At 36.7% G+C, this 27,973-nt stretch overlaps 1 protein-coding gene across 3 annotated transcripts; it reads left to right on the top strand.

The window, feature by feature from the left end:
* Nucleotides 1-16: 16 nt before the first annotated feature.
* Nucleotides 17-27,973, top strand: igsf9a (immunoglobulin superfamily, member 9a). 3 transcript variants are annotated; one of them, XM_039676743.2, is made up of 21 exons: nt 17-396; nt 8,407-8,491; nt 8,920-9,114; nt 15,519-15,668; nt 16,415-16,566; nt 17,057-17,174; nt 17,905-18,046; nt 18,136-18,281; nt 18,695-18,837; nt 19,047-19,187; nt 19,561-19,677; nt 20,915-21,065; nt 21,388-21,499; nt 21,855-22,042; nt 22,495-22,712; nt 22,832-22,916; nt 23,097-23,264; nt 23,408-23,444; nt 23,543-25,750; nt 25,902-26,083; nt 26,414-27,973. In XM_039676743.2, exons 2-21 carry the CDS (start codon nt 8,434-8,436, stop codon nt 26,569-26,571), a joined length of 4,869 nt encoding a protein of 1,622 aa, XP_039532677.2. In that variant the 5' UTR covers nt 17-396; nt 8,407-8,433; the 3' UTR covers nt 26,572-27,973. The 3 variants fall into 3 exon arrangements, with proteins under 3 accessions (XP_039532677.2, XP_039532676.2, XP_088982276.1); XM_039676742.2 differs by lacking the exon at nt 17-396 and adding an exon at nt 3,018-3,275; XM_089126150.1 differs by lacking the exon at nt 17-396 and adding an exon at nt 6,732-6,905.

Genomic DNA, 27,973 nt, shown 5'->3' with positions numbered 1-27,973 from the left:
TATTTTGAGAACCACAGAAGGTAATTTCGAATGATAGAGTAATTCAATATTTTAAATTCAAAGATTAATATTCTTTGAAAAGTTTGACAGTGACAGTATTACAGTCTTTATCCTGTGTCTGTGTATACATATAAACAGTCATGTGAAATAATATTACAAATTAAAATAATGGTTTTCTATTTAAATATACTTTACAGTATAATGTATTTCTGTGATGCAAAGCTGTATTTTTATCTTCCATTCATTGTCACTCGATCCTTTAGAAATAATTCTAATATGATGAAGGATCTGCTGCTAAACGTCTTGGTGCCAGATACACCTTCAGGGATCTTGTAGAGTCCGTCTCGGCGGGTCGGCATGGTTTTGGCAGCATTCAGAAGACCAACAGCATTCTAGGTAGGTGGTCATAATGTTTTGGCTCATTCATAGGTATATATAGGTAGGTTGTTTAGAATGGTGTACCGGTGTTATTTTAGAATCATTTTTGTATTTTCTATTAATATTATGAATTTTTATATTTTACATTTTAATTTAGTATTTGGTTTTTTTTTTGTCATTTTTGTTAATGTATATATACATATATTGTTTTTTTTTATTTCAGTTATTTTAGAACATCAAGTTAAACTAAATAAAAAATGAGAAATGTTGAGAAAAAGCTAAATAAAATCAGTTAATACAAATAGATATTTCAGTTAACATTTATTTTATTTATATTTAATTGTTTCAGTTTTAGTTTAACTTTAATAACACTGGTGTATTACCTTCCTTTTTTTGTCTTATATTGTATAGTATTTCTATCCATAGAATATATTTTGGATGACTTTCTGCATTTGCCAAAATGTAAAGTAGGGTAACAGAAGACAAGGAACTGGGTGCTGCTTGTGTATCCCAGTCAGAATGCAATGAGCTATACCCTACTTTCGGTTCTGTGACTTGCTGAATTCCTCAATGTAATGGGGACATCAATGTAGAGGAGGTAGTAATAATGTCACTGCCCTGAAGAGAGAGAGAAAAAAGAAAAAAAAAACTAGAACTTTACTGTCCTCTACTGGTAAATAGGTTCAAGTGTTTTTACCCACGGCATATCAAGCTGTCTACCGCTAGGGGGCATTCAGAATAGTGTTTCATCTCATAAAATATACAGTGTGGATTTGAGTTTTCTTGAGTTTCTCAAAGACTGTTTGTTTTGGTAAGCCAACATTTTAATACAATATACCCATATATCACCTACCCACCCACACTGCTGCAACATGTGTATATTATAATATATGTATAACCTGAATAGACTGAGGGAAATTGCTGCAACTGACCCAATAACAGGTGGCAGCACACCCACTGGGACAGTTGCAACATTCATAAAAAAAAAATGTAATAAAATCTTTCTTTAACATAATTTTAAAATGTATTAATTTTACTTGCACACTTCATTTAGTTAAATTGGCTGTATAAAACCAGTGTGTAATAGAGAAACGTAACAATCATGTTTTGGTAAATTATTGCCGTACATTTAAACTATATATAAATTAAAACAAAATCAACATTAACTTTTGATAATAAATCTGTGAAAGCTTTGTGAACTTGTGTAAAACACTAGTAAAAAATAAATATGGAAAATTCTGTCAAATTAATATGCAAGGTTATTTGACAAATGGCAAAGTCATAGTGTCGTGCCTTTTTGCTTCGCTTTGTTTTCTGCTATAGCATCAGAACAGGACACTCCTATCTGTTGTGCATTTCCTCTCTTGTGTCATACCGAAAACAGACCTTTACACAGGCTATTTGTTGGTACTTAAATAAAAACTTTTTTGCTAAAATAAAAGGGGGAGATACCTGACAATTAAAAGTAGTTCTTTATTAATATAGCCTACATACAATTATAATATTATGTTATGGCAAGGTTTTACATCAACTTTGCAACTGTCCCTATTCAGTACTGACAGCCACGATAAAACTTGCTGCTCGACAACAGCTTTGACACAATCATGCTATCCCCTTTTAGATGCTAAGAAAACACAGATTGAAATGTTACTTTTAATGCGTCACGCAAACTCTTTAGACAGTATGAGAAAACATTCAGGTCATTAAAAAATACATTTTAATAATAAAAAAAAAAAAATTGTATACTGCATGCAACAAGGAGCATTTGGCCTTGTCAAATTTAAAGGCCCTTGGGGTAGTGAGCTCGTCAAGGCGCATAAAAAGTAAATGATTTTAAAAGGATAGTTCAACCAAAAATACAATTTCTGTATTCATTTAACATGTATGAGTTTCTTTCTTCTGCTGAACTCAATATTTTGAAGAATGTTCTAATTGGCCCTCTCCTTTTAAGACATTTGACATAATCTAATAATAATTATAATAATGATATTAATAACAACAATAATAAGGATTAGCCTATTAATATTGACAGTGATAATAATTAACAATGGTAATAATTAAATATTGTTCATAAGAAGACAGCATTTATTGGGTAACGATCCTATGATTTCCAATGCAGGTAAAGCATGAAGTGTTGTGTATGTTTGCATTATTCATACAACTCTATACATTATCAGCACTGAAATTCATGGCAACACGTTGCATTCTTTTCCCACTTAGGCCATATTTGATCCAACCCACACTTCAAACACATCGTTCATTGTCATCGTCATTGTTCATCATCCTGTGTGCTTGCAGGCTCAGGAGTGATTTATGTGTGCCCAGATGACAAACAAGATCAGAATCTGGACCAAAGTACAACAGACACACCTCGGTATTATGAGTTATCTTGTGAAATAACTTATGCCAGTATATGGCTAATGAATAATTGCACACATCACTCGTTTTTTTTTTTATATATATCTGTATTAAAAGTTAAAAACATTTTGAAGAGTTCCTTTGCAAATTACCACCCCCCAACCTCACCCCCCCCCCCCCTTTTTTTGTGTTCCTGCTGGACCGCGTGCTCACTGCGCATGCGCACAGCATTAGTTTGATTAAACCCCTGCGGGAGGAGTGAACTCAACGCGAGAGGTGCACTCACTGATGCGCGAGCTCAAACCTCCCATAGTGACAAAGTTTATGCTCTTGTTTTCTTCACATCATTTATAGAAATTAGAGGAAGATAAATACTACTCGCAGAGTTTCTTAAGTTGCCCTTGAGAATTGTTTGTGATGTGGAATTAACGCATGAGAGAATATAATTTCTTACTTTTGGAATAATTGTCTTCGTGGTATTTTCCGTCATCAAGGCAAAACAGCGCTGCTTACTGCAGCTGATACATGAAGTGATACAGGTGAGTAGCCTATACACAGCAGCCTAAAACAGTTTAGTATGTTACAAGTTTTATTTTCTAAGATAGATAGGAAAGAAGAAACATTTCTTGATTAAAAATGATATTGACATATAATTTTGGGGTTTGTGTAATTGGCGGTTATTAAATTCAGAATAGCTTAGGCAATAGTTTAAATCGCTCGTATCTTTAAGCGCTTAGCTGACAAAAATACGTTCAAAGAATGTTTTGCTTATGTTCCTAATAAGTTATAAAATCGATATTTTTTAAAATGTTCCCTTAATTTAAAACGTCCAATATTTTTTTTTCGTAGTTATGCGAACGTTACGGGAACATTCAACATTATGGGAACGTTTCAGAATGTTAAACACTAAGTAACTTAAGTTAACTTAAAAAAACAAACAAAAAACAAGTATAACATTTAAAAAACAGATTAATATCCTATCTATCTATCTATCTATCTATCTATCTATCTATCTATCTATCTATCTATCTGTCTGTCTGTCTGTCTGTCTGTCTGTCTGTCTGTGTGTCTGTCTGTCAGTCTATCTGTCTGCCCATCTGTTTTTATATAGCCTTAAGCACAGGATCATGTTCATTTGCCAAACTTAAGATGTGTGTACATTGCCAGCAATATTTTACGCTGTATTGGCTATGTGATTTGTGTCTTTCTTTAAAAAGTGGGGTATTTATCTAGCAGTTGACTGCCAGTTGCACTTCAGCGTGGAGGAATTAAAGTGGTTTGTTGCCCCTGCAAGGGTCCAAGTGTGGGGGGCAGGTCAAGTTAGGGCAAACAAAATACCATTATCTACCCAACATGGAGTCTTACAAAGTTTAAAACAGGTTTAGGCAAGAAATCTGTTTATCTAATGAATTTCTGACCTGACCATTTCCGACCTGTTCTTATACAACACACCATACTATAGACATTCAATCACTCCCTCCTCTTGCCATTACTGAAGTTCATTAAGCGTCTATTGATCAAACTTTCCTGAGTGTAAATAATCAATATTGAGTGTAAACAAAGGTTGTGACAATGGATTTTCCTTTTTTGTCAGAGTTAGCCCAGTGTGACTCGCGCGTACATTCAGAGTGAGTCATGCTTAATGTAGTCAAATTCACCAGTATACCACAGAGTATACGCCGGTCAGAGAGGCATCGCTCTTATTTACTGTGATATTAATCAGTCACTTTATCCCAGGCTCACTGCAGCCAGATTATCCTGGATTACACTCGGATCCCAGGTCTCATGAATCACTGAGCTTTCATGCACAGTACCATGCAATGTATGGATTATGATGCTTGCACACAATGTTGTAAATGATTATCACTTTTTGGAAAATGGATAATCTGTAATCAACACTGTCATGGATATGGCGCTTTCTCTTTTCACCAAATGGCTGATTGTTTGACACTTTTAACAATCTTCATGCTTTTTTCCTGTCACTGGAAAGGTTTTGTTTGCGTTGGCGCCATGGACATTTGCATGTTGGTGACTGACAAATTCATGGTCAACTTTTGGCTTCACTGACATAGTTTCCTTACACAAACAGTGATCTCATTTCTTTCATTTTTAGATCATTTTAACTGACAATACAACTGATAATACAACCAAAACAATTCATATATGGCAGCTAAATCTCTATTATCATTCTAAAATGAGTTTGCAATTGTTTTTTAAGTGCACATCTGGCTACATCATCTGTTCGGTTCATATAAGGGGTATTGTTGGTAGCTTTGTAAATTAAGGAAAGTGGGTTAACATTTCTGACCTCTACAAATCGATGTTTGTCCATTTGTCTGATTAAATCCGTGAGTTCGTCAGTGTAGGGAATCTGCTCTGAGCCTCAGTTTCAAGTCCAGCTGCTACTGATCTGTTTATTTGCTCTAATGAACGAATGCTTTTGTAAATGTAGAGCTCACTTTCACAGTATGACATGACTACTGTTTTAAAGGCTTTAGTAGTTGTCTCGCAGGTTACCAGTGTGAACGTCTCTTGTTTGTTTCGTCTTTTACGATGTTTGCTTTGCTTCTTTGAAGCTCGAGTTAGTTTATTGCTTTGCCACATCTCAAAGGAGCACAATCATGTGAGGTTTTGTTGTATCTTTGGCCTCATTTAAAGTCATGAATCACCTCTTGAATCCCATTTTACTTTCATAATTTGGAATATAAATTGGGACGTTATGTAGAGCGCTGCTACAGTGATGACAATAGACTAACCTAGAAGTTTGCATCACCCTGATTTCCCCAACAAAAACCCATTAAAAGTTTTCCATTTAGATTATTGCAGAAAATAAGCTCTGCGACCAACAAAAGTGTATGATTCTTATATGTTTTGTTCATTATGATAACACAACTTCTGTGAATCAGCAGATGTCAAAAGCTAAATAAGAGAACTACACCACGATCACATGACGTCACCATCAGTAATTTTCTGACAACTCTTTCGCTCTTTGTTTAAAAGCATTTTCCCTGCAAGTTCAAGTAAATTGTAAGAGTGTGATTATTAGCACAATGAACATGGACTATATTGTGTAGATGAGTTTTCCTGTTCGTCCTGGTGACGTTTAATGTTCTGACAACCTTTGTACTCTCCCATTTAACCTCTCGTCGGCAACCTTATTTTACAAGACTAGTAACAGCTTTAAAAAAAGAGGTATTACTGATGTATTGTTTTGTTGTAGATAGAATAAAGTGTAAAAAATATCTTGAATTTGTGCTCACCACAAATCTTATTTCATTAATTTAACCAAAAAACATTTATTTATTTTTTTAATTATTTATGTATTTGTAATAACATAACCCTGGAAAACACAAGTTACAAAAGTGTCAATTTTGATTTCTTGTTGACTTAAGGTCAAATTGACCCCAGTCATACCTAACACTCCTTTATCTGATGTTATAACATATTTATAGCCAACTTGATTAAACTAAATTTCTCAGTGTAAATTTCTCATCTTCATTTATTTGTATGCAGAATAGGTCAGATATGACCTATATGAATAATCAAATGACTGCTGATCCTTTCACATTAAGGTTAAGCTTAGAATGAGTGGACTATATTTAGCTTTCACGCTCGATTTGGCCCAGTTCCTTCACAACACAGCCAGATTTATGGACTGACGTGAGTTTCACCCATCCTTTGTAAAAGCCAAGAATGAATGGACGACCCAACTCTTTCAATGCCTGGAATTAGCATAACCCACAATGTGGTCCCAGTTTGGTGTCTTTATAGACATAAAACAGTATAATACAACGTTTATTTCCTGGTTATTTTAAAGGCCAAGTACTCTAACCCTTGTTCCCAAAGGTTAATAAATAGGTTTTACTGTTGGTTATTGAAACTACAGTAAAACAGTAAATCAAAAAGACAGCTTTTGTGAGCTTTGTAATTTATGTAGGACTTTGGTCTAGCTGGGATGGTGCCCTGCTAACAAAAATATGATCTTAGAAGGAGTTGCTTATGCTCTCATGACGATATGGAAACGGTATTTCTGAATGTTCAAAACAACAAGATTTGAAATAGTTTTAATATGTCTTTTTTTGTTTATGTGAGCCTTAGAGAGAACTTGAATGGGAATGTTCCATTTTATCATTTTTCAAACATGGGAACATTTCCGAACGTTCTAAATAGTAAGTAACATTTATTTAATATTTATTCATATGTCTTAGATGAACGTCTAACTAAAATATTTCCGAACAAATGTCTCATTAACAAGTTTTGCGCTTATGTTTAGAGAATGTTATTAAAGGCCAGATAACTTTACCTGAAGAAAGTTCAAAACTTTGAGAGAACCTTGCTAGGACATTGTGAGAACCGTTCCCTGTTAGCTGGGTGTCTACTCTTAGAAGGCAGCAAACCATAGCAGAACGCAGACCTACTGGCTTTTGTCAGAAAAGAACTGGTTTATCAGCATCCCATAGAGCTTATGTGGTGTATTTTACATTGTACAAAAAAATGTATGACTTAATTACTTAAGTTCTCAGATTTTTGTTCCACAATGTTTCTGATTCGCTGAATAGGCGCTGAATAGTGAACAGACTGGTCGCTGAGTGTGCGGTGAGAAACGTGTGACCTGTGGGATTGTCTTTGGACCCCATTCAGCAGTCTTTAAGAATGGCTCTTGCTCAGTGCACACAGGGGGTAATGAGTGGGGGTTTGCATTGTGCGCTGGTACATAGCACAGGCTCACAGTGAGCTAAGTGGAGTGTTAGCTTTACCCTTCGGACGAATCACACGCTTTAGTACAGAGACACCTAACAGACCTAATGCTTCCTGATGTGTTAATGATTTACCAAAGACCACAATGTTAAACTGATGACTCAATGACATTCGTCTGCAGTTGTATATGTTCTCTGAAGGCGTTTTATCAATTGTCTTGCAACTTCCTACCCACATAGCCATTATTGATGGTACACTGTAAAGTCATCTTTGCACAGGTCATGTATATACTTTGTAAGTTGACATGATGTGACCAGTTTCCTGCAGTGTGTGTGACATGCATTTGTATGTTTTCAATATCAGTCAACACCATCAGATAAAAGAAAATCATTATAATGTATAATTTATATCAGAAATGTATTATAAATATACATTTACTTGAATTAATTAATAAATTCATTAAAATTACTGAACAGTTTAAAAGATTCATAGTGGTTTTAGCTCTTTCTGCTTAATTGTTGCCACAGTCCGATTAATATATTTATGACATAAATAATATTTTTAAAGAAAAGGCTTTTCAGTGGAATTACATTATAATGCAACGTTTAATTTTGCATAGATAGATTGGTAATAAACGAGAAGCTGTTTCAGTTGTTACAGTGGATTTAATCTTTCTAGAGCTGAAGGTATCTCACGTCGCTTGTAGATTGAGTCATAGCGCATGAATCTCATTTTACAGTTTAAGTTTAGTCATGAATTAATTAGTTCAAAGCAGATGTTGTTGTGCTAATTTAATGTGGTTATATATACAATATAATCCGTACATAAGATCCCATAATCCTACTGTGTCCTCTGAGATTATAGAAACAAGTAAAGCAAGAGAGGTGTGGTGATTTTTGTGACATATTGTATGCTTTCACCGTGGTTGAGGTTTGTTTGGTTGTTGTCTGATCTATGTTTGATGTTTTGTAGGTATGTGAATCTGTATGAATCCCCATCATGCTACTGAAGATTCTTCCTCTATTGGAAGTCATTGTTGCAGTACTATCCCTATTCAGTGAGTATTTTACAGTAACTACTTTACAACTGATATGCACAAACATGCAGGATCAAAGTCACTGGTTTAAACCTCTGGTGTTCTTTGGTCATTTTTGATTGAAAAACAATCAAAAACAACTTTTTTTTTCATTAGAGTGGTACGAAACTTAGTATGGAAACAATTAGTATGGATTCAAAAAAGGTTAAATGGTCCTGGAAAAAAAAATCACACTTGTACTCCTCGCGTGTACTCTTTATGACAGCATTGGAAATTAATGCAAACTTTTGGTAGTGTGGCCAAACAAAATCAAATATGGAACACAACTTGTTTTGATATATGGCGTTGAATTTCTTGCACTTTAAAATAATGTTGTATTATTATACTTACAATACTCACAACTTTTATTTTTACTTACAAAATGTGCACTTATTCTCTCATCATTTTAGTTCACACAAGTGCAGCTGAAGCCCACGTCCGTGCAAAGAAAGGGGACACTGCTGTGCTGACATGCAGTCTACCAGCCCCGGACAAGGGCAGTACTGCCCCTCAGCATGTCATAGAGTGGGTGCGTCAGGACTACGATATCCCCATCCTCATGCACTTTGGAGTGAACAATCTTCGAGTGCATCCCAACTATGATGGTAAGTGCCTTAACGCTGAGAGCTTATTGCAGGGGTCAGCAACCTTAGACACATAAAAAAGGTTGGAATTTTTGCAACCGTGCATTAAAAATATTTCGAAGCTTGTAAAATAAAGAGGGTAATTGTGACTTTTTATGTCATAATTCGGACTATTTTTTGTATTTTTGGATTCTAAATTATGAGATATAATGATATAGATTGATGATGGCTTGACAAAACCTTGCACACCACGCACAACCTTGAGGCGGATGGGCTACAACAGCAGAAGACCCCACTGGGTGCCACTAATCTCCACTACAAATAGGAAAAAGAGGCTACAATTTGCTAGAGCTCATCAAAATTGGACAGTTGAAGACTGGAAAATATTGCCTGGTCTGATGAGTCTCGATTTCTATTGAGACATTCAGATGGTAGAGTCAGAATTTGGCGAAAAAAGAATGCGAACATGGATCCATCATGCCTTGTTACCACTGTGCAGGCTGGTGGTGGTGTAATGGTGTAGGGCATGTTTTCTTGGCACACTTTAGGCACCTTAGTGCCAATTGGGCATCATTTAAATGCCACGGCCTACCTGAGCATTGTTTTTGACCATGTCCATCCCTTTATGGCCATCCTCTGATGGCTACTTAAAGCAGGATAATGCACCTCACGTAACTCGAATCATTTCAAATTGGTTTCTTGAACATGACAATGAGTTCACTGTACTAAAATGGTCCCCACAGTTACCAGATCTCAACCCAATAGAGCATCTTTGGGATGTGGTGGAACGGGAGCTTCGTGCCCTGGATGTGCATCCCACAAATCTCCATCAACTGCAAGATGCTATCCTATGAATATGGGCCAACAATGCTTTCAGCACCTTGTTGAATCAATCCCACGAAGATTTAAGGCAGTTCTGAAGGCAAAGAGGGTCAAACACAGTATTAGAATGGTGTTCCTAACAATTCTTTATTATATATACTGTATATATATATATATATATATATACTGGACAGGACTGGATTTATTTCTATAATTAATTGAATATCATTTCAACTAATTTTAAATGTTAGATTTGGTATGGAACAATGTTTAAATATCATGGAAAATTTTAAAATGGCACTTCATTTCGAAACCGCTGCTGAACCGGACTTGCCGTATTGTAAACCACATCTTACTATCCACAATGCGGTGTCTCTCACATCTTTCGTAATTTGTTCTCCTGAGTACCACTTCAGTCATAGAGTGTCTCATCTTACAGTAACTCTGCTCTTTTGTGTGCTCTGTGGGACCTGCTAGTTTCTCCCCCTCTTATTGCAGAAATCCCTATTGTGTCTTTTGGTGCTGGAATACAAAGGGTGTCTACAGGGAAATATCTTTCAATGGCTGAAAATACCTTTTTTCCCCGTTCTTAAAAAGACAATGGCTCTAACATAGAAAGAAACAGGCTGCCTCGGTAACACTGCAAGTTTCTGTGCTTGGATTAGTCCGCACCTTCCACACAGTGAGCGAATGACAGGTTCAACCCTGCAGTTTATGCATGAACGCAGTAGGTCCCTTTGCAATTAAACAAATTCTTGAAGACAGCACTGCACCTGTTGTTGCCTGGGCGATGAAATGCAAACCTATTGAGCATCAGCAAAAACTGAAAAAGTCAACTAATAACTTGGTTTAACCACATTTATTTATGCAACAAGCAATGGATTATAGTTCACTCATAAATTTTGTTTACATGTTCAACAACAACTAACATCTTTTTAGTGAATTTGCAACAGGTGCATTTTTTATTTGTGCAACAAGCACGTTTTTTTTATTATTTTTGTGAGAAGTAACAGTTTAAGTGATTTTTAAAAAAATTGTGCGACAAGCAACAGTTTATAAGTTATTTGAAAAAATATATTTGTGCGAAAATAATTGATTAACAGTTTAGTGATTTTTAAAAAATAATTTATTTGTGCGGCAAGCAAAATTTTCGAAGTGGATTTGTTTACTTGTGCAACATGCAACAGTTCATGCTCAAATGTCTTTACATGTACAACAACAAACAACATATTTTAAATGAATTTGCAACGAAGACGATTATAAAAAAAACATAAGATTTATTATGAACTGAGAATAACAAGCCAACATACGAAACAATGAATTGAGGGACCAAAGGAACTTGAGTAGTAGTACAAACAAGGTTAATAAGGAGACACAGCTGAACTAAGAAGACTAATCATATCAGTAACCATGACAACACATAAGTGGCGGGAAACTAGACAAAGGAAACGTGACTCAATGAAAACAAAACAAACTGAACTGACTGACAATAAGCAAATTTAACAAGCAATAGTTTTGAGACATGAATTTGCTTTTGCGATAATTGTGTTAGAGAATTATGTGACAAGCAATGTATTACAAAGAAATTCATTTTCTTGTGTGACGAGCAATGATTTGTAAGCAAATTGTATCTAATTTTAAGCAACAACGAAAAACAAGCTATAGTTTATCGGGAAATGTTTGGCTGTACATTTTTAGCATGTTTTTATGTAACTCATATGAGACTGAACAACACTGAATATCATTTTATTCACATTTGTTCAAGTAAACTAAAGGCGGGAATGAATGGCTTCATGTACACCAATAGCCGAATAAAGGTTATAGGGCGTCACAAATGTCGCTTTATGTGATGTGGAACAAGGAAAAGAAACAAAAGCTGTAAAGCCAGGACTTTTTGAGCGGAGCCAAACCGCAGGTGGGGTTGAATTGAAGCATGGGAAGAGGTGAAGGGTGAGCTTGGTGTGAATTTCATTGCCTTAGGCTATATCCCAGCTAACAGAGATCATTCCTGCAAGGTTCTCCCAAAGTTATGAACAAACGTTCTTCCAGTAACGTTAATAGAAAGTTATCTGGTCTTTAATAATGTTCTCAAATCTTTAACACAAAATAATTATTAATACATCATTCATTGAGCGTGTTTTTTTTTTCCTTAAACGTTTTAGTTGGACATTCATCTAGCATCTTTTAAATATCACAGAATGTTCAGAGACCGTTTAAATGTAACGTTCCCATAATGTGTGCAGAATGATAAAATGTAATGTTCATATAACCAAGAAAACTCATAAAAATCAACTTTTTAAACATTCAGAGAACAGAAATAGCAGACCTTAGCAAAACGTTCTTAGAACATGGCTGAAATAGTGTCTCGCGTGTCCACTCTGTAAAATTGTCACACTCAACAAAACACTCAACTTTCTAGAAACCTAAAATTGCATTGGACTCTTGCAGTGGTGGAATTTGTGATATCATAAGATTACTTCACAAAGTAGACGAGATCTACAGATTGCAGTGAAGAGTGAAGCTCTTTATTCCAAATGACCACCCATCCCCCTCGTCTAGCATTCAAAAACCCTCCTAATGAGCAGCACGCTATTTCCAAAGCCCATTGGTTGGATCAAACCAAGCAGCTTCCCAGTAGCCCGTCATGATGATTCAAATTTCAAAAGATAACAGTGTCTTGAAACACAATAAAAAGAAAACAGACGATGACTATATGGTGTGAAACCCGACCCTCGCTTTCCTGAGTTGAAACTGGAGAGTCCCTACCTGGGAAACCTGTGCCAAGAGGTGACACAATGGCTCTGGGATACAAGGCAGCGGATAGGATTTAGACTCCAAGTTTCATAGCCTCAAGTCATTAGACTGGTTGAATTAAACCTGCAACCAGCAAACCTTTTTAAATTTGAATAGGTGGAAGTGGTGACTAATATTACTCAAATAGACATTATTACAGGTCATTCTTCCTGCATATTCCTTTTTAAACATTATTTTTTCTTAAACCCATTAAAATAATTGCATTTCTGATGCAGAAACCTGTTCTAACATTGATTTCAGATGATGAAGCAAATAGAGACAAATGGCAGCATATGTTGCTCCATACAATAAGGAGTCTAATATTAGTTTCTCCTGAGATTTGACTCTTCGTCGACTAAGCAACAGAGCAAGCGTGTGTTTGTTCGGCTGTGATCTCTGCAGTGGGAAATGATTAGTATGTCATAAGTAAACAAGTGAGTTAATACTTGCATGTGAAACTCCAGATTAATCTTTGCTGAACCAGGAAACAGGTGAAAAATGAATATACAGTAGATGGTTGTTAATTAAGAGATACTTCCCAGTCCTGTTTTTATTATTCATAAATCGGCATAAACTCTATGCTCTCTAAGGTTAGTTTACCCAAAGAGATTGCCTTTTCAGAGGTGAGCTAAGTTCTCCATTATGTTGTATCAGATTTTTCCCCCATTAGTTGCTTAGGAGAAATTAAAATAACATAAATTGACATTCGACAATTTGACAAAGTGTAGCTCTATAACATATGGATAGCATAACTGATTATTTGATCTGGAAAGAATTTGATGAGAAATATTTGAGTTCATATTGAAATATTTTTTTCGAATGCAAAGTTTTGCAAATCTGAGTGTGAGACATAATTGAGATCTCTTCAGAAACTCTTGGGGAGACTTGTTTATCTAGAGAAGGAGTGCAATCTGTCAAGCGAGAGATTTCAGCAGATGTCTCCGTTTGCTCTCCATTTAACCTCATTGCTCTCATTCAAGTTATTTTATCTTTACTTTTGTGATTTCCCTGCTATTATATGGAAGCTGCCACAATAATGAATAAATACATAAATATACAAAGAAATGAAAAAATAAATAATAATAATTGAAATATGTTATTATCAATTTTATTATCAATAAATATGTTATATTTTTTATGCATTTATTTTGGCAGCTTTGGAATTCTATACTATTATATGTTGTCTTAAATTTTGAAATGAAACTCAGCTTTTCTCCTCAGTCTTGTATCGAGGAACTTGAGAATTTAAATTCCTTCTAAGCTCCGCCCCCGAACTGATTTTAATCCCTGTCACCATGGCAACTAAATTCAAATCCACACCACTGGCAGCAGGTACCATGACAGCATTTTTGTGCTGGCTTGTGGGTGTTTGGGCTGGACAGCAACAGGTTATATATCCCAAATCCCTTGGGACGCTGTCCATGTCCCTTTTTCCATGACCTCTGGCTTCCATGTAGGTAAAATAAACAGGCGCGGATGGACCATGATGCTCTCAGCTGTTATCTCATGCCCAGTTCTGTTTCCACAGTCTCTCCTCTTGGGAGCTCAGTTAATGATCGCTGTCACCGCCTGTTTTCATAAATACATCATAGCTGTACACACCATGCATCGGCCGCACACGTATTTGCAGATGATGGATTTTCAGTTTAAGTCAGTTTTATTTTTGATGTGGCTCCTGTGGTGAAGATTTTGACCGCTAGTCTCTTTAAATGACTATAGATTTTGAGAAACAAACAAGTCTTTGAAAAGCTCATTTGGTTGAATGAAAGGGAGATAAAGCGAGAAGAAAGAGGAGGGAGGGAGGGGTGAGTCAGCAAACACCGTCACTATGGGGCGCAGTCACCTGGCAACTGAGAGATAGAGTTTCAAATGCTAAAAAGATCTAGACTAAACACTCAGTCTATCTGAGCCTTGTCCAACTGAAATAGATTCTAAATTTGAACACTTAAATGCTCAACGGGTATTTTAGATTTTTAATTTGTTTATAACATTTAAACAAAAATTTCTGTAAAACTATTATATTTTATTGAAATAAAATTTGATTTAAGTCTGAAAAAAATATACTTCATTTGTTCGAACTCTCAATTACTTTTAATAGGTGTATTTTTTTAATTAAATAGAAAATTAAATTGTAAACTTAATTTAAATAGATTACAACAAAATAATGAAATATACAAACTTTTTTATTTAAAAGCAAAATCGTTTACATGTGCTTACACTTCAAAAGATAGTTGCAAATTTTGTTTAATATTTATATATTTTGTAGCTTGTGGTAATTTTTGAAATAAATAATTGTTGAAATAAGTATAATTGATACGTCTACTGCAGAATATGTACGTTTTGCGTTTGTTTTGTACAAACTCACAAATACCAAGTGTATGTTACATGTTTCTTTTAAATTGATAATACAATTGTGAACTTAATTTAAATCTACTTATAATGAATATGAATAAAAATAATACTAATATAAAAATGTATCTGTTACCTCTGGCGCTGGGCGGGAAAAAAACATTTTTAGAAAAACATCTCGTGCTCTTTTAGAAAGGGGCTTCTCTATATATTATATATAAATAATAATAATATAAAAACTAATAATACTTGTAAAAATAAACTAATTAAAAATAAAATCTAACTCGAATGCACAAATGCACTCACTTTAATTTTATTTTTAATTTTAATTTATCATTTTATATTTAGCTATCCTTGTAGCTTATTATGAAAAGCTATGTCTGCAACAAATATGCACTACGTTTGTTTTGTACAAGTTTGTCATTGCTTTTCCGACCCTTCCCTCTCCCGATGATGCCCAGGTCGAGTGTCACTTATCAAGGAGACATCACTGCAGATCACAGGGCTTTTACTTGAGGATGATGGCTGGTATGAGTGCCGGATCCTCCCGCTCGACAAAACCACAGATGAAGCTGAAAGCAAGGGGAGCTGGACTCTACTCTTTGTTTCAGGTGAGACTCACCATATCCAGTAAGAAGGCCTGAATTATTTATTGTATGAAGGGATATCCAATTTTACAAGCAGTCTGAATCTGAACCATCAAAGCATTTCTCTTTATGTCAGACCAGTGACACAATGCCATTATGCTCATCCCTTGACTTCATTCAAACATGCAGTGAACAATGAATGAATACACAATCCAGCCTGTTTTCATGCACCTGTTACAGACAGTGCTCTGTGCACCTGTTCCAGAAGCAGCTCTGTCACTGTCGCCCACACCTTAAGGCCGTTCTCTGACACTCAGACGCAGTGTTGGCCAGATAAAAACAAGCCATCTGAGGCCTGTGCTCATATTCGGCTCAGTTTTCAACTTGTCAATTGTTTGAGCCACAGGACGCCAAGCAGAAAGAACATCTTGCAGGGCTGGCTTGACTCAACTGTGCCTTTCATTAAAGCAAAAAAAAGAAAAAGTTGATAAAGTACGATTAGCGCTGAGGGCAGTGCTTAACAAATTTGGAAGCATAACTGATTTTAACATTAATAAGAACATTTTCTTGAGTATAAACTCATGTGACACTGAAGACTGCTGTAATGATGCTGAAAATTCACCTTTGATCACAGGAATAAATTACATTTTAAAAGATATTCTCTCATGGAGAATATATTCGTTCTTCATAGCATCACATTTGATCATTAATGAATCTCCGCCCTTCTTTGAAAGGTTGTGACTGTTTTCTTTGCTTACTTTCATGTCTAGCACCTCCTGTGCTTATGGAAACCTCACCTCCTGACATTGAAGTATTTGTAGGAAGATCAGTTACCCTGAAGTGTGCTGCCCGGGGGAATCCACGGCCTACAATATCCTGGTCTAAAGATGGAGGACCAATACAACCTCAAAACAAAGTGAAGGTGGGAATTTCTAACTAGTTAGCATGATCACATCTGATTTTGCACTTAAAAATGTCCATGAAAAAGGTTGAAATGAATCCTGTAAGTTTGGGTGGGGACATATCAAAATGCCTGTCTTTTTTTTATTTATTTATTTTTTTTTATTTGCCTATAACCTTTACTTCACATAACAGCCTGAAAAAAAAAAATGATTTGCTGCCTCTTATTGCTCATTCTACAGTGCATTTGATTGGACAAAAATATGTATACACTCCTGCAAACAACATGAGTCATCTGCATTTTTCATCTCTTTTCATGGAAAAGAAAGAAGTTTGTTTTGTCAACTTTTAAAGTGTATTCTCTTTGACCTTTTTACGGACATCTATTAATAACAACAAAACCTACATTTTTGATTTCATTGGCTTAAATTCCCAAATGCAATGGATCAGGTTATACTACTCTCTTCCAGGCTTTCACAGACTCTCTCATATCTCTCATTTTAATCCTACAGATCATGAATGGAAGTGTATCTTTCCAGGCTGTGAGCAGAGAAACATCAGGCCAATATCAGTGTCACGCATCCAACACTGAAGGAACTGTAACTCACACCACAAAGGTCAAAGTCATCGGTAAGTCAGCATTGATGTTTGATTAGAACAATCCGAAAAGCATTGGGAAGACCAGAATAAATCTTTGTCATCAGTCTTTATCATTAATATTAATATTGATTTGGTGGCATAACATTTGCCCTGTGATAATAACTGATTTGAACGAAATCAGGTACGTGAACGCAAGCCATGATAGGATTACTTCTGACAGATAGTACATTTAGTTGATCGACTGCCATGTAACTGATTGGCAGAGCTTTGTTTGGGGCATTTAATAATATTTTAAGACTATTAGCCAAAAAAGAGGGATGGGGTTAGTTTCCCCTTAATTGTGATGGTTTCTAACCCCCTTTGGCTCATGCCATTATGTTCTAAATGTCTAACTGTAAGCTTTTCTAAATGAATGCGCAATCTCTGCCATCTAGTGGTGCTGTTGCATTATATTACATTTAAGTGCACTTCTCTGTCACAAGGGTCTGTAGCTCAAAGAGTACAGTATGGTGCCAAGTCACGGGTTTAATTACCAGGAAATAAAGTGATAAAACATTATTGTCTGAAAACATTCAGAACATTACTGAAACATTACATTCAGTTTGCACTTAAGTATATATATTTTTAAACTATATTATTTTAATATTAAAGACTCTGTTTAAAAGCATGCTAAAATGTACTTTTTTCACAAGGAGAAACAGGTGAAAGTATTTTTCTACATTTTGAATTATATAATGTTATGTATTTTTTCTAACAACAGGCCCTCCAGTGATCGTAATCCCTCCAACCGACACTGTTCTCAACATGTCCCAGGATGCCAAGTTGAATTGCCAGGCTGAGGCTGACCCACCCAACATGACCTATGTGTGGCAAAGACAAGGAGAAGACATTCACCACATTGAGTGTGTTATGTTCTAAATCTGTCAACATTCCTCTTAATATTTACAGAGACAGGTAGCTTATGTATTATTCACCTGCGTGTTCGTTTTAGGTCTCTGAAGTCTCGCGTTAAGATCATAGTGGACGGTACACTACTCATATCACGTTTGACTCCAGCGGATTCAGGGAACTACACCTGCATGCCCACTAATGGACTTCATGTGTCCCCCTCTGCCTCAGCCATACTCACTGTGCAGCGTAAGTGTTTCACATACCATGCTGTAAAATGAGAATAATGAACATGGATTTGCCTGCACTTGTATACGATTTCCTACACTATTATAACCCTATTTAACCATATTTATAAGAAATTATAAGTACGATTATTTCAACAATTATGTTCAAAATGATGTATACATAAGATGTAGCACATCCAGGTGATGTTATTGAATTTGAATCTTCATTTCACATTCCAGATGTGCAATATTTAAACCACATAATTATACAATTTAAACCACAGCCACGTGCCCCCTTGGTGCTTTTTTCAAAAGCATTAATCAATCTTACCAGCCCCATTTTTAAAAATAGTATATATATATATATATATATATATGATGGGTACATATGACCCTATAGTAATTCGTATTGATAACTGTGTTCTTGTTTAACAGACCCAGCACAGGTGATGCAGATGCCCAGTCTGACCTTCCTCCCAACTGGCATGAGGGGTATCATTGCGTGCCCCGTCAGAGCTGAACCACCATTATCACATGTAGACTGGATCAAAGATGGCAAACCGCTCGACTTAGACATGGTGAGTAACTGTTAGTTGCTTTTTTCACTATGCATAGAAAAAACTTTAACCTTTTATATGTACATTTGTATGAGAACACTGCTACTTCTAAGTGCTTTTTCTCTCTAAACTACTAATCCTTGACATATTGATTTTGATTTGATGACATACTTTAGAAAGACCTCACATTTCTCCAGAACATTATTTAAAAAAATTAATTCTTTCAACAGTATCCTGGATGGACACTGACCTCAGAAGGCTCTATCGTCATAGCAACAGCTAATGATGACGCTGCAGGTGTATATGTGTGTACACCCTACAATAGCTTTGGGACAATGGGCCAGTCTGAGCCCAGCACTGTTATACTAGAGGTGAGGCTTTACTGAGTGTTGTTATTTATTACTTTTTTTTTTTTTTTTTCAAATCACAAGCATCACCATCTTTGACATTTTATCCCCATAATGTAGGGTTTACCTGAACCGCACACGTTTGTGTGTGTGTACAGGAATGGCTATACTTGTGAGGGCCAAATGTCCTCTTCTAGTGTATATATACAGTATATATATATATATATATATATATATATATATATAAAAATTTACAAATACAAATTAGACAGCTGTCTTACATTGTTGTTGAGGGAAAAACAGTGGTGGAATGCTTTGGAAATAAATTAAATATGGTCAGTGTGAGTTTTTGAGCTATAATTGAGGAGCCTTAAAATGTTTTGTTTTCATCTTTTAGGATCCTCCGTCATTTAAAGTTTCACCTCGTAAGGAGTACAGACAGGAAGTGGGGAGAATGCTTGTTATTCCATGCCAGATGGATGGTAGCCCTGCTCCAAAAGTCAGCTGGAAAAAGGTGATTGTCATTGCAGTCTTCTCTAGCTCAATTCCCATGGCCATGGCCTGTCTATAGAGTGAAGTTACGAAATCATATTCTTTTTATCACACACAAAAGAACAGTATTTAAAATAAACAAATGTTACCCCTTTTCAGTTATTTGTATTATATGTGTAAGTAAAGTAAAATAAGTACATCTGTGATCATTTCTAACCAGTTGAAAGACTGTTTACAGTATCAATGTACCACAGATGTTGTTGATTGAGCTAAACACATTTAACCCAGAACATTTATGTCATGTTAAATCTGCAGTCCGTAGCTTTTTTTTGGGTTAAAAATTATCTAAAATACATATTTGAGAAAATACATAACCGATTGACTTGCTGTAAAATGCAAAAGACTTTGTTCGCACTTCGGAATGGCTACAGAAAAAAAAAAGAGACAGCAACTAGCCCCATGTGAAAACAAGGATAATATCGTAAGGACATTACATGTAGTCACGCAATGCTGACGTTGTTAACAAACTATAATTTGCACGGTTTTGCGATGATAAGCGATTGTTAGATTTAATTAGCACGATTTAATGCAATGTCAGAACCAGAACAAAAGGGAATGTTTCTTACTAGTTTAGATGACATTTTCCAGTGAAAATTCTTATGTTGGTCATACTTCCAAAAAGAATAATCTGTGATTCTGAATGCCAGTATCCACATCAGCGCGGTGACTGACAGCTGCACGTTCTCCTCAAACATTGTGTTCATCTTCGCTGTGTCGTGTCGAAGTACAACTCGCGTTAAGTTGATAATACGCTGATTTCACATAGCCGCCATTTTGAAATGGCTCCGGTGGGAAGAAAACCGGAACTGTCGTCTTTAATCATAGGAGAGTCTAGAATGCGATGGCATATTGTTGTGTTTAATGTAGAAATTGGTTATTCTAAAAATGTACATACATTTATTTTATACTTTAGATTATATACAGTGAAATTTATTTATAAATAAAGTTTTTATATATAATTCAGAACGTAAAAAAAAAAGAATTGGGTACGAACTATATGCATATCCTATATTGGATATTAACATCCAGTAGAGTAAATCGCGGCAGCAGCTTCAGGTCGGTAGTCCAAGGCATTGTGGTCTATCTGTACTTCCGTGTACAAATATTGTAATGCATCCCATTACAGCTGGAAATAAATTTTCAATTAAAATGGGTGTTTAATCTTATTATATGCTTGATTATGGCACTGCTCCTCTTAGGTTGGTACAGCCTCTCGCTCACTGTTCACTGTCGCAGTGAATGGCTCCCTCATTTTACATCCTCTCAGTAAGGACCACCAGGGGGAGTGGGAGTGCAGCTCCACCAACCGAGTGGCTTCTGTTTCCTTCAGAACAATGGTCTTTGTGCTCGGTAAGTCTAGAAGCATCTGGGTCAGCACTACCACATGCAACCCTTAGGCCATTCTTATGTTAGTGTGATGTTTACTGTAACAGTAATAATTACTCACAGCATTCTTCTAATTGTAAAAAAGGGAAGTGTTTACATCACAAGAAATATTAAAACACAGGAATTATTACATGGTTAAGCATTCAAAGCCAAATAAAAGCCCTAAAGGGAATCTTGCCTTGTAGATGAGTAGTCCTGCGTAGTTCTGAACTTGCTCATATGTCACACATTTGTCGCACTTCATGTCACACATATCTTGTTTTTTGCTCATCGTTCTGTTTCACAGGTACAAGTCCTCATGCAGTGTCTTCAGTATCTGTGATCCCAGGAATTAACCAAGTCAATGTCTCCTGGGTGGCTGGCTTTGATGGAGGATATACCCAGAAATTCACCGTCTGGTTGGTGTCTGTTTATCATTGTAAATGTTGGGAAACAATTTTGAAATGTAGCCTTTCAGATAATATTGTAATAAGGGCAGCATTTGTCTGTTAAATTTATACAATGCAAAGTTGCATGTACAATCCAAAAAAAAAAATTAAAAATTAAAAAGTCATGTAGCATTTTGTCATGCTACATTGCTATTTGTTAGCTAGAATTGTATTGTAAAAATAGTTGAAATAATTCCATGCTTCTGATTTTTTTTTTTTTTTTTTTTTTTTTTAAGATAAGTTAGTAGCCAAGTTTTCACTGGATGGTTTATGCCTGTCTTCATAAGTCTGTTTTTAAAAACTCATGAGAACATTATATTTCCAGGTATAAGCAGGTGTCAGCAGTAAGGCTAGAGGAAAAGCAAGAGTGGTTGTCTTTCTCAGACCTCTCTTCTGAGAATAGTCTGTTGGTCACCAATCTTCTTCCTGCCACTGAGTACCAGTTCAGTGTCATGGCTCAAAACAAAATTGGCACTGGACCCTTCAGTGAGATCACCACCATCACAACTATGGGTAAAAATTATCTGTGTATAAAAACTCTATACTCTAAAAACCCTATGAAATTAGTTAACCAGCCTACTTTTATGCCCATAAATGGACCCCGATTGTCTAAATAATATTGCTATTAGGTGGCGTGTGGCATTAGGGGGATGGCATTTTGTTGGATAAATATGGTTTATAGAAAGAAGAGAAAGCCTGTACATTTGAATATGAATGCCTCCTCATTTTTTATTAATATAGTCAACTTTTAGGAGTACATTAGCATAATCAAAGCCAATAGATATGGGATAAAATCAAAAAAAATATTTATTTTATTCATCTTTAAAACAATTAGCCTGTGTGTTGGCTACCTCATGGTGACTTAAATTAAATACACCATAAATGTTTATGTAACACACTGTGGATAATTGAATAAAAACACGCTATTCATTTCAATCTCTTCCTTATTTAATATTTTTCTACAGATGCACGTCCTGTTGTGGCCAAGCTGGAACCCCCTACAAATCTCTCAGTCAATAAGAGTTCAGAGGGAATTCTTCTGTGGTGGTCAGCACCCCAGTCCCAGTCTCCACCCATTGACAGTTTTATCATACAGTCACGCCTTGAGGGTGGGGAATGGGTTAATCTGAAAGAGGACATTAGCCCAGTTGAGAGTCAGATCTTTCTTCAGGGGTTATGTAAGGTAAATATTCTCAAATAAATCTTCATGAATCAACTTGCCATTTTTGCTTTTCTTTTTGTCTTTCTTTCTTTTCTTTCATCCTTATTTGTCATTTCCTCATGGTGTATTACTCTCTGAAGGACTGCAAGTATGAACTGAGGCTTCTTTCTCGGCATGGAGATCAGCTGAGCATGCCCGGTCCATCAATCAGTGTCTCCACCATCGGTTAGTGGTTCACACATTCCTGTGTTTTGTTCCCTGGCCTGTTATATTTTCTAAAGAAAATGTTCTAATTTAATAATTGAAATTTGCACAACACTGTTTACACAAACTATTTTCAAGAAAACCTCAAACTGTTTCAACCCATCCAACTTTTAAATGTTACACTTTCTTTGGGCTCCACAGGAATGAATACGCACCCAGCCAGTTCCCGCCTCCTAGACTTTCCTGATAGGCTAATGGCTGGTGTCATAGGTGGAGTGGGACTACTTTGCCTTGCCCTTATCCTGACCCTGGCAATAGTTTGTTTAATTTTTTACAAAAGGGGCCGAAGGCGCAGGCAGAATGTCAAGGGTAAAGAAACAACACTTTGAACCGCTTAGAACTGTTTTTAAAGTCTGCCTCAGGTTGAGGTTGCTCTCACTCCTGAAATTACCTTTCATGCATGTTCAATTATCCTGACAATCATTCCATTGTAAATTTGTTTCCCTTATTAGATCTCCCTCCTGCCGTAAAAAACAACCCTTCTGTTAAGTAAGTGCTCCACCATCACCTCTCAAAACCATTTTTCTTAGTCTAAAATTTTTCCATTCATAGTAGAATGTACTAAATTCTTATCCTAACCTTACCAGCCATGACAACACCCTGAAGCAAAGGCTCCTACCAGCTCGTCCAGTCTCCTACACTTCCTCCTCTTCCAATCACTCCTCCCTTGACAAGTCTGGTGGCAGTGAATGCCATGCCCAGCACCAACATTTCCTGCCTCAATCTAATCCTCCATCCCACCATTCCCTCCCCGAGAGCCATCTCCAACGGGCATCGCTTGCCCCTGTGTCCTCTGTGGAGTTCATCCACAGAGGCCCAGATGGACGCTTTATTGTCCATGCTCTTGAAGATGACAACATTGTCAGTTCTCAGATTAAGAGAAACCAAAGTCAAAACTCCCATCGGTCATCAGATGGAAACAGCAGCTTCAAAATTCAGAAATCCCAGTCTTTGAGATCCTACATAGATGAAAGAAAAAAGCCACCCTTTGTCCTTTCGGTGGATCTTCCACCTTTTAGATCAGATATTCCTTCTTCCAGTAGAACACAAGCTATGGCTAAGCACCTTTCGTTAAATGGCCATTACATGCCCATTCGGGAGCAAGAGATCTTGAATGGACCAGACCAGACAAGTCTTTCGTCTGATGGCAGTGACTATTTTCTCTATCCCCACTCAGAAAGTACTCTGGGTCAACGGTCCCTGAAACAAGGTACCAACCACTCTGCGGCCAGTACCCTCGTTTTGCAGATGGAGCATGAGAGGGAACAAGGAAACTTAAGTCGCTGTTTGACTTTGGCTCGTGAGAGAGAGGAGCTTGAAAGAGAACTGCGCAAGTTCACTGTTGATCGAAATCCATCAGATACTGAGACAGATAATGAGTATGGTAAAGTCTGGAAAAGTCAAGAGACTTCAACACCTCGGATTAACTACCAAGCCATAAGACAAGGCATTTTATCTGAGAAAACCAGCATTTTGAAGGGAAGAGCTGCCTCTTGCATTCCGTGGGAAGAAAGACACAGGATTTCTTCTGCAAGCTTGGTACCCCTACATACCTCTAATGGAAAGGATAGCAAGTATAGGCAGAATCAACAAGGTTATCATACCATCCAGAGATCCAACTACCAACGGTCTCGAAGTCTAGACAGAGGGCAACACCAAAAATCCCAAACATGGGACCGAAGACGAAGCAGGACGCCCGTTGATTCAAGTTTTGGTCGTGTAATGGATGAACCCTTAAACTACAATTTGGACAAGACCCAAACTGCTGTAGAAAATAGAGCCCATATGACTTCTAGCAGAAAGCAACAATATTTTGACTCGCATTTTTGTACATCCTTAGATGATCAGCGGGAGCGGGCCATAGAAAGAAGCACTAGACAGATTATTCCAATTACTGATAATTCCGAGATGAGTGTGGATGGACCTGATCTTGAGAGCCAGTCTCCGTATTCAAGGTCCATACAGCGGTTGGACCACAGTTATGAGACTCTAGACTATGACAGACCCAAGTTATCAGAGCTTGAAAAGGACAGATCAGAAGAGTCAGGACATGTGAGAACAAGAAACCAGGAGAAGTGGAACAATTGGTCAAGCAAAACCGTATCTACATTAAATGTCTCTGGAACAATGCCTAGGAAGACAAAGACCCATGGGCCAAACAATTGGAATCGGCACAAGAGCATGCATAGTTTAGACTCTAAATTATTCAAGGACCATTTTTTGGCCCCTGATGCTTGGGTAGATTCGCTGACACTTAGTCAAGATTCTACAATGTCCCCCTTTCCGTGCAGACCCAACTCTGTGGCAGATAAGCCTAAAAGTAGTCCCACATTGCAAACAGATTCATCTGTGGCTTCAGAAAGTCAAACACAAAATCAACATCTTCAGGCCTCTGAATCTCATGATGGCTCCATCATTGACTCACAATCCAGCAAAAACCTAGGATCAGGACATAGCACCCATACTCCTTTATTATCTCCAGGGGGTTCTAGCTGGCCTCTGTCTTATGGCCCCTCTCTGTCAGCCTTGCCATCTGGAAGACAGAGCCAGAGCCAAGAGGTGGAAAGAGGGGAGGAAGTTGAAAATGGGCAGGAGGTGGATGTGGAAATTAACAGATACAGGAAGAGTTCAGAGACGGAGGGAAGTTATAGAAGTTATGCAAGCCAAAGCAGTGGCAGAGGCAGCATGGATGCCCCTAACAGCAGGCAGTTATCTCTCAGCCCCCCTCTCACCAGCTCTCCAGAGACCACAGAGGACAGTGACAGAGATGAGGTGGCTCTACATGGGCCTGAAAGGTAACACTGGCTTTCCTTTGTCTTTATCTTAAAAGTGGTTTTGAAGGATTTTAGATTATTATGGGTAATTTTATTACAAAAAGTGATGTGTGTCATCATGTGTCACATTGGACTCAACGACATCGCACATTACTTTATCTTCCGACTTAAGATCTAGAAGAGGCTCTGTGGATGAGATTTATGAGTGGGACTCTACTTATATCCAAATGCATCCTGTGGATGCCAAAGTGTCCATGAGCAAAGCAGGTCTACGAAGAGATCTTCAGGGTCAAGGGAAGCTGGGCAGAACTACCAAAGATCATGGCATGCCAGATGCAGACCTGAAACAAAAAAGTAAGAGAAATGTTTGCTTTGTATTTTAACTCAGTAAAAAGCTGTTCCTTCACTAAATACATGTTTGTTGGACATGTTACATTGGCGATACCATGGTTTTGTAGGCATGTACCATGGTACTACCATGGTGTCCTTTTAACACACCTTGGTGTACCATGCAAATACAGTGTTATATGAATATACTAATCCTTATGTAATACAGCATAACTGTACCTTGAAAATAATGCAACTCTTTTTGACTGTGAAAGTCAAATTATGAAGACCAGTTCAAAAAATCTGCTCTTGAGCTCTTTATGGTTTTATTCATCTCTATTGTCTTTTTGACCCAAGGTCTTTACCCTCTGGCTGGTTTGAAGGAATCGGTTCCACTCTTTGAACATCCCAGTATTCTTCCTCCCCACTGTGAGCAAGAATCAGTCCTTGCTCATGAGATTCGGAAGAGCTTCACATCATTCCCAAACCCAGAGCCCAACACTGTGCTTTTCTGATCATTAACAGTAGGTACACCATTCATCCTGATCAGCCTGCACTGTTTTTATATTAGCCCCTAGACTATTATTAAGTAGTCCGAAATTGTGTTGATACACCTAAGATGTTTAGATTTGTTTGTCAAAACTGTAGCCAAATGTTTGTATGTTCTCAAATTTGCATTGGACACAGCATGGTTCCCCTCAACACAGATCTTAATGGTCAGAATAAAAGGTGACATGGGTTGTCACAATTAATTAGACGTCTCGGGACCACTCAAGCACACTGGAACTTAAGAACACGCACTGCTATGTCCGACTAATGGACATTACATTAACTGTAGGATGGGCCAGACCCCATTGAAGAGAAATGTAGTCTAAAAATATGATGTGCTGGAGTTCAAAATCAAAGGGGAATAAATAATACAGGACTCTCTGCACCCTGCTGTTGCTGATGAAACTGAATTTGAATTAAAAAATGTTAAAGCTGTTACAATGAGCCCCTTTCAAATTTGATTTTTGGAGTTTGATTGTTCTTTAATTCCTATTTTGACAGAAAGAGCACATTATGATTTAAAAACCTCACCAAAGCCTTTTTATGCACGGTTATAGGGATATTTTATCATGTGAAACAGGATGCTGAAAAAAGTATCATTTTTAGCTATACCTTCAAGTTGTCAAGCAAATTGGAGATGCATTTAAATGTGATTGGAGTAATGCTTTTGCAGAAATGACAATCATTGGTCCTCCTTGCATTCATGCAGCACCCACTCATACCTACCTCATACATGGAGGAAGCTAATAAACAGATTCTCTTTTAGATTGCCACTGAAGAAATGGTTCAGGTCACAGTTAATTACGCATCACTGTGCTCTGTAGTCTGGCCGCTAATAAGTCTGCCAATGCAAATTTACATTTACAAACAGAGCATTTACAACTGTTTACAGTTTAACCAATCATTTCACAGCTCCACTTTTTTTTTTTTAAATAATCAAAACATTTTAGAGCAATTAAATTCTACTTGATATGCTTTTATTGGTCAGAATGCTAGAAAACACATACAGTATATAACACATACAGTAATTGCACTGACATAAATTCCACTAGTCTTAGTTTTCTGCCAGTGTGGAATGTCTTTGCATCTACTGCCTACGGAGAAAATGCATTGATTATGGTATCTTTCCAAATATGTCTATATGTAATTAATTTCTATCTTTTAGCTTTTTAATCAAAGTCTATTTAAACAAGACTTTACAAATAAAGGTCCTTTTCTTTGTAGAAAATGAGGATTGGTCCAATTGTTTGCAACCCTATTATTATGTTTTTGGAAACAATTTGTACTTACATTTTTGTTATTTTATCAAATTATGTGTTTTATTTCATGTATGTGGATTTATATATTGATTAAAGAGAACAAAATATA

The sequence above is a fragment of the Pimephales promelas genome, chromosome 23 (assembly GCF_988280905.1).
Source record: "Pimephales promelas chromosome 23, fPimPro1.hap1.1, whole genome shotgun sequence".
Classification (NCBI taxonomy): Eukaryota; Metazoa; Chordata; class Actinopteri; order Cypriniformes; family Leuciscidae; genus Pimephales; species Pimephales promelas.
This window is presented reverse-complemented; position numbering and strand designations above follow the sequence as displayed.

Bases quoted from the DNA above. Each gene is read 5' to 3' on its own strand.
- igsf9a (XM_039676743.2), top strand. From the start codon at position 8,434: ATGCTACTGAAGATTCTTCCTCTATTGGAAGTCATTGTTGCAGTACTA. The intron at 21,066-21,387 runs GTAAGTCTAGAA...TCTGTTTCACAG, and splicing joins AACAATGGTCTTTGTGCTCG to GTACAAGTCCTCATGCAGTG. The intron at 23,445-23,542 runs GTAAGTGCTCCA...TAACCTTACCAG, and splicing joins AAAAACAACCCTTCTGTTAA to CCATGACAACACCCTGAAGC.